Source organism: Pinus tabuliformis, chromosome X (assembly GCF_031772625.1).
Source record: "Pinus tabuliformis cultivar Carrire ecotype Pingquan chromosome X, CPIR1, whole genome shotgun sequence".
Taxonomy (NCBI): Eukaryota; Viridiplantae; Streptophyta; class Pinopsida; order Pinales; family Pinaceae; genus Pinus; species Pinus tabuliformis.
The window spans coordinates 141,791,301-141,798,748 of record NC_142308.1 but is presented as its reverse complement, the minus strand read 5'-3'; the positions used below and the strand labels follow the sequence as shown (position 1 = coordinate 141,798,748).

Sequence of the window (7,448 nt, the reverse complement as noted above, 5' to 3'; positions counted from 1 at the left end):
AAATATCAGAATAACTTTTACAACCATAAATCTCATTCTTGCCCCATCTCTGAGAATGATAGGTGAGCACCAGTTTGCTCCTTCCAACTTATGCTATGAGCCACCTCAGCACCAATTTGTTCCAAACATACATAAGTACAAAGCCTTAGGTTAAAGCTTGTTATTTAATACTCCATAAGGTCAAATGGGGAAATTGACCATTGAGACCAAAATTAATTATTAATTACAATGACATGAAAATCGCAAATGGACTGTTTCGTCTCGAGGGTCGTCTTGTGCAATGGTGTAAATATGAATGTTTTTAAACTCAGGACAGGTGAATTGAGGTCCTGGCGTTGGCAATGCCGGTGCAGCTACAGACCAATTTGACTGATTTTCGGAGCAAAATCTAAAGCCAGGGCTTCAATTGAACACCCACATGCATCTGTCGCTCCAGGTAATCTCAATCCATTTTATCTTTTTGAGTTTTTTGCTTCCGGATTTGATTATGCATCTTTAAATCTCAGAGATTTGTAGATATTACCCCGAGATTTGCATTACCAAAGCTTTATAAACCCCGATCCAGCCCAGATCCATGCTGGTTACCTCCGTTTTCTTAGACTCGAGAGAGATCTCAATGGGATGCTTAAATGGTTAAATGGGATTTTATTGCTTGCTAGGGTTTAATTGTTATTTAAGGTTCTTTTTAATTGAATCCGAGTCTGATTTTTTTCTCAGAAGGAGCTAAGGTGTTATCTAATTGGTTCTATGATAAGTTCACTAGCCCGTGTTTTTTTAATGTGAAGTTAGCATTTATTTGGTGGGTGTGATTACAACCGTATCCGGTAGCTAATAACATAGATGGTAGTATGAACCCAAGCACAAGAAGCATACCAGTAGGTAGCCTGGATAATCATTACCGATTCGTTTTGATAGTTGGCTCTGCTGTCAGCTGTGCACAGAAGTGTTGCTGTCACTAGTGAGGTACGTGACACATGTGTCTGGTGAATTCTCCAGTTTGGCATCAGAAATGTATCTGGGGAATTCTCCAGTTTGGCATCAGAAATGTATCTGGGGAATTCTCCAGTTTGGAATTAGAGTGACTGGGGAATTCTCCACTTTGGCATTACAAATGTGTCTGGGGAATTCTCCACTTTGGCATTAGAGATGTATCTGGGAAATTCTCCACTTAGGCATTAGATCACAAGCTCACGTTTAATTAGCCTGCAATATTTATATGTGGATTTGTTTCTGCAATTTTATCTTCTCTATGTTCCTAACAAGCTTATTTTCTATCTTTGCTATCTGTTGATAGAAGCTGTTAAAACCTTAACTTGGATTTTTGATATCTGGATATTTGTACTCATCTCTATATTTGCCATTTTGGTATGTCATGATAGCAATGATTTCTCTGTGACTTTTGTTGCTTCTTGCTGGTTCGATAATTGTAGTTTCTGTAGGTGAAGGTTGTTGAGTGGAACAGTTTGGTGTGTCTTTGTACCTGTCTTGCGCATCTTGAATGTCATATTTTACCTGCTGACCAAAAAGTAGTGAGGTACGGTTTTTTCTCAACTATGGAAGTTCAAAACGCCGTGAGACACAGAAAACCTGATTAACGCAGCATGCATACATAGAATTCTTTGGTCACAGATTGCACATTTTCCATTTTACGACAATTCATATGAGTCTTGTTTTCCGCATGAACAAATGGCATGTAAATCAACTAGCTATAAAGTAGCATTTAGGTTTTGTACGTGCCTTGAGAGATTTGGACTCTTGTTAAAGTGCCTAGTATTGGTTCCTTCTGTTACAAAATGGGGACAGTGCAGACTAAAGAATTAACATGACAAATAATTCACATTGAGAACGCCATTCCTTGCGATCCCAATCTGAGCTGTTTCTGGTGAAACTTTTAATAAATGCAGAAAATCCTACGAAATATGACTTGAATATTTTTAATAAGGTTATGTTCTATGGATTCCATGACCTAATTTAACCTTCTTGCATGCAGGAATCTGATGTTTTTTCCACGAGCTTTTCGCATCTCTAGCTCCTGATGAATCACAACATTCATCTGATCAGTGAATGGGGTCGAAAAAATCAGCAGCATCATTGTCTTGTATTTTCCAGAAGCAAAAGATTCAGAGTATTTGTGAAATGTCAGAATGTTGTTGCTAGTTGAGTAGTGAGTACTACTGAAAGTGTACAAGAGGTAGCTGAGCAATGGGGCATTCACAAACTCAAAACGAAATTAGGGTAAATGAAGAGCAGCCCCATCAATGCAATAATGTAGCAAGAAGGGGGGCTTTAGCATGCATAGTAAACACAGAAGTAGGTTCTGTATTGGCTGTGATGAGGCGAAATGCCAGATGGGCAGGCCATTATATGTCCGGAGATGATCAACTAGAGCATTCACTCATACACTCTCTCAAGGCATTGCGGCGAAAAATTTTCGGCTTGCAACAAGAATGGCACAGCATCAATCCCTCTGTTTATTTAAAGCCTTTTCTAGATGTTATCCGTTCTGATGAGACAGGAGCACCGATCACTGGGGTTGCCTTATCTGCTATATACAAGATTTTGACTATGGAAGTTTTTGATTTGAATACTGTCCATGTTGAGGATGCAATGTGTTCTATAGTGGATGCTGTGACCAGCTGTAGATTTGAAGTGACAGATCCTGCATCAGAGGAGGTGGTGTTGGTGAAGATACTCCAAGTTCTTTTGGCTTGTATGAAAAGCAAGAATTCTATAGTCTTGAGTAACCAGGATGTTTGTACCATAGTGAATACATGCTTCCGAGTAGTTCATCAAGCTGGAACCAAGGGGGAGTTGCTACAGCGAACAGCACGTCACAGCATGCATGAGCTTGTGAGGTCTATGTTTGCTCGTTTACCCGATCTTGATTCGGCTGCTGCATGTACAAATGGTGTGGAAAGCTCTTCTATCATGTTTAATTCTCATGTAAGTGAACTCCAGGTTGTTATGGCTTTACATATTTGGGGATATCTAGACCTTGGTGAAATTGTTTCGACTTTTTTTAATTCATCTCAGCTAAATATGCTTGTCTGTTTTTCTGTAAGCACTAATAAAGCCAGAGACAATATTCTGGAGTGATTTGGTTCAAATTTTATTTAGATTTCTTTAAACTTTTTCCTGCAGGTGGATGATAGTGGTAAAGAAAGTGGAGGCGATAGGCATAAATATATTAATTTTGATAATGGCATTGCAGATTCCGATTCTAGTAATAAATCATTGTCAAGTACATTAACTCTTGATGGTTCATTTACTGCCAATTCTAAAGCAGAATTGAACGATAAAATGGTAGATAGCAGCATTGGTGAGAAGATATTGGTTGCCGATTTAGGAGTTCTTAGGGAGCCGTATGGGATTACTAGCATTATTGAGATTTTACACTTCTTATGCTCCCTTTTGAATATCGTTGAGACAGTGGGTTTAGGAACCGGATCAAACCATTTAGCCCTCGATGAAGATGTTCCACTTTTTGCATTGGGTTTAATAAACTCTGCTATTGAACTAGGGGGATCAGCACTGGGCAAGCACCCAAAGTTGTTGGCTCTGGTGCAGGATGAACTTTTTAGTAATCTGATTCAGTTGGGATTATCATCAAGTCCTCTGGTTTTGTCCACGGTATGTAGCATTGTTCTTAATCTCTATCATCATTTGCGCTGTCAGTTGAAGCTACAGCTGGAAGCTTTCTTCACGTGTGTCATACTTAGGCTTGCACAAGGCAGGTATGGTGCATCATACCAACAACAAGAAGTTGCAATGGAAGCACTGGTAGACTTCTGCAGACAACCAACATTTATCTTTGAGATGTATGCAAATTTTGATTGTGATGTTACTTGCAGTAACTTATTTGAAGATATTTGTAACTTGCTGTCAAAAAGTGCCTTTCCTGTAAATTCCCCTTTGTCAGCCATGCACGTTCTAGCATTGGAGGGGCTGATTGCAGTCATTCATAGCATGGCAGACAGAGTCAATGCTGCATCTTCACTTCCTGAACCAACACCAGTAAGGGAGATTGAAGAGTATGAGCCTTTCTGGACGGTAACATGTGATAATTATGAAGATCCCACTCATTGGGTGCCATTTGTTCGCCGCAAAAAGTATATCAAAAAGAAGTTGATGATTGGAGCTGATCATTTTAATAGGGATACCAAGAAAGGTCTCGAGTTCTTACAAAGCATTCACCTCCTACCTGAGAAGCTTGATCCCCAAAGTGTTGCTTGCTTTTTTAGATACACATGTGGTCTGGAAAAGCTTCTTGTGGGTGATTTCTTGGGAAATCATGATGAGTTTTGTGTGCGAGTGCTGCAGGAATTTACAAAAATGTTTGATTTTGTTGACATGAATATAGACACAGCACTTCGCACATTTCTTGAGACCTTCCGGTTGCCTGGAGAGTCACAAAAAATACAGAGAGTGATGGAGGCATTTGCAGAAAGATATTATGAGCAGTCACCCCAAATTCTTGCAGATAAGGATGCTGCTTTTGTGCTAGCGTACTCCTTGATCCTGCTAAACACAGATCAGCATAATGCGCAAGTTAAGAGAAAGATGACAGAAGATGACTTTATCAGGAATAACAGGCGCATTAATGGTGGGAAAGATCTTCCAAGAGAATTATTGTCTGAACTATACCACTCTATTCTGAGTAATGAAATCCGAACATCATATGATCAAAATCTAGCTATTCCTGAGATGACACCAAGCCGGTGGATTGATCTCATTCGGAAATCTCAGAAAACTCCTCCTTACATTCTTTGTGATTCTAGACCTTTCCTTGATCATGACATGTTTTCTATCATATCAGGTCCAACCATTGCTGCCATGTCAGTGGTCTTTGACCATGCAGAGGATGAAGATGTTTCCCAAGAATGTGTGGATGGTTTTCTTGCTGTGGCAAAAGTGTCAGCTTGCCATCGTTTGGAGGACGTGTTGGATGACTTGGTGGCTTCTCTGTGTAAATTCACAACACTTTTGAACCCATCTGCATCTATTGAAGAACCTGTTCTTGCCTTTGGCGATGATACAAAAGCAAGGATGGTGACTGTTGCAGTTTTCACAATAGCCAATAGGTTTGGGGACTATATTCGGAATGGATGGAGGAGTACCCTTGATTGTATTATCAGATTACACAAGTTAGGTCTATTGCCTGCCCGAATTGCAAGTGATGCAGCTGATGATCCAGAACTTGTAAATGATTCTATACATGGGAAAGTTTCCTCTGGGGGTCCATCTCTGTCTCATATGCCCTCAATAGGCACACGCCGGCGAACATCAGGGTTAATGGGTAGATTTAGTCAGCTTTTGTATCTTGACAGTGATGAACCAAGGACCCAGCCAACTGAACAGCAACTTGCTGCACAACAGCGCACTGTGCAAACAATCCAACAGTGCCGTATTGATAGCATATTCACTGAGAGTAAGTTTTTGCAAGCTGAATCGTTGCTGCAATTAACAAGGGCCCTCATCTGGGTAGCAAGTAGACTGCAGAAGGGCAATTCAACTGAAGATGAGGATACTGCTGTGTTTTGTCTTGAGTTATTGATTGCTATTGCACTGAATAATCGGGACAGGATTATGATTCTATGGCAGGGCATTCATGATTATATTGCAGGTATTGTACAGTCAACAGGTATGCCTTGTGCTCTCGTAGAAAAGGCTGTCTTTGGACTCTTACGTATCTGTCAACGATTGCTTCCATACAAGGAAAACCTTTCAGACGAGCTTTTAAGATCTTTACAACTTATTTTAAAACTGGATGCTAGGGTGGCTGATGTGTATTGTGAGCGCATTACTCAAGAAATCATGCAACTTGTGAAAACAAATGCTGGGCACATTAAATCTCCAATAGGATGGCGTACTGTAGTATCTCTGCTTTCCATCACTGCTCGCCATCCAGATGCTTCTGAGCCTGGTTTTGAGGCACTATCATTTATTATGGCAGATGGCGCACACTTAACCCGTGCAAACTATGTATTATGCCTTGATGCTGCTCGTTCTTTTGCAGAATCTCGGATTGGTACAACTGAGAGGTCTATGCGAGCATTGGACTTGATTGCTGGGTCAGTTAAATGTCTGGTGCAGTGGTCAAAAACTGACTCCCATGCTTCCATAGTTGTTGGTCTCTCACAAGAAGATACATCAAAGGCCTCCCAAGAAGTAGGAGACATGTGGTTGCGACTTGTACATTGCTTCCGAAAGGTTTGCATAGATCCAAGAGAGGAAATCAGAAATCATGGCATACTGTCACTGCAGCGGTGCTTGTCAGCAGCAGAGGTCATTTACATAACACCGTCAACATGGTCACAATGTTTTGATCAAGTAATTTTTACAATGCTTGATGATTTGCTTGAGATTGCCCAAGGACACTCTCGTAAGGAGTACCGTAACATGGAATATACCCTTCAACATGCAGTGAAGTTCCTGTCGAAATTATTTTTGCAGTTGTTGGATCAGTTATCTTCCTTGTCTAATTTTCGAAAACTGTGGCTTGGGGTGCTCAGCATTATGGAGAAATACATGAAGGCAAAGCTTAGGGGCAAAGGCAGTGAAAAACTTCAAGAACTTATTCCTGAGTTATTGAAGAACATGCTACTGATATTAAAGGCTCGAGGGGTGCTTGTACAAAAAAGTACAGTTAATGGTGATAGCCTGTGGGAGATGACATGGTTACATATCCAAGGGATCTCGCCATGCTTGAAGGCAGAATGTTTCCCTGATAAGGACCCTGAAGATGAGCCAGATCCCAAGTCAAATGCCAGTGAAGAGGATGCAGCAGCTGGTTATGAGGCTGCTGTAAATGATGGTAGCCAGGTGAGACAGGAAAAAGGTGAAAAATAGGATACAAAGTATGAAGGGCATCGTTACAAGGTCATACCAGTAGCCTTTTGTTTGGTTAATGCACGCACAGTGTCTTGCTTGCAATTAATCACTTGATTCCCGAAGAATACAATTTTTCTGCTACCAGGTTCAGTTCCCTCGTTCCTGTTTCTTGTCTCCATGCAGCTAATGCACTTATCTGTCCTTCCTAAATTGTATCAAGGGAACCAATATGAACAGTGATAGACTCGGGCCTTATCCAACATAGCTATTCGGTATTCCTTAATGAGGTAGAAATCTTCCTCCCAGAATTGCATGGAAGGATTGTTGAGCACAAGGCTCTTGCTTTTTAGGCATGGTCTTGCCAATTTGTCCCTTATTTACTTGCATGTTTTTGCAGGCAACTATTTTTGCTGTTGTATCATTCATTTATCCATCTCTAAATGCACCAATTATATCAGGTCTTAAAAGCGTCTCAATGATCTTGATGCTGCAATGATAAGGTTAGCACACCCTGAAGTAAGGATCATTTGTTTCGAGAGTATCTGTGCAACTAACTTTTAAAATCAAGAACATTCGAGTCAGGATGCGTATACTAAGAAGCTTGGGGTTTAATAACT

At 40.5% G+C, this 7,448-nt stretch overlaps 1 protein-coding gene across 2 annotated transcripts; it reads left to right on the top strand.

The window, feature by feature from the left end:
- Positions 1 to 229: 229 nt before the first annotated feature.
- LOC149138860 (ARF guanine-nucleotide exchange factor GNOM-like) lies at positions 230 to 7,448 on the top strand. Of its 2 annotated transcripts, XM_089449610.1 has the most exons (4): positions 230 to 436; positions 1,431 to 1,534; positions 1,991 to 2,943; positions 3,142 to 7,448. In XM_089449610.1, exons 3-4 carry the CDS (start codon positions 2,203 to 2,205, stop codon positions 6,847 to 6,849), a joined length of 4,449 nt encoding a protein of 1,482 aa, XP_089305736.1. In that variant the 5' UTR covers positions 230 to 436; positions 1,431 to 1,534; positions 1,991 to 2,202; the 3' UTR covers positions 6,850 to 7,448. The 2 variants fall into 2 exon arrangements, with proteins under 2 accessions (XP_089305736.1, XP_089305735.1); XM_089449609.1 differs by lacking the exon at positions 1,431 to 1,534.

What these genes read in the sequence shown, in the direction of transcription:
- LOC149138860 (XM_089449609.1), top strand. Translation starts at nt 2,203, where the DNA reads ATGGGGCATTCACAAACTCAAAACGAAATTAGGGTAAATGAAGAGCAG. An exon ending in CTATCATGTTTAATTCTCAT is followed by an intron (nt 2,944 to 3,141) that starts GTAAGTGAACTC and finishes TTTTTCCTGCAG; the next exon opens with GTGGATGATAGTGGTAAAGA.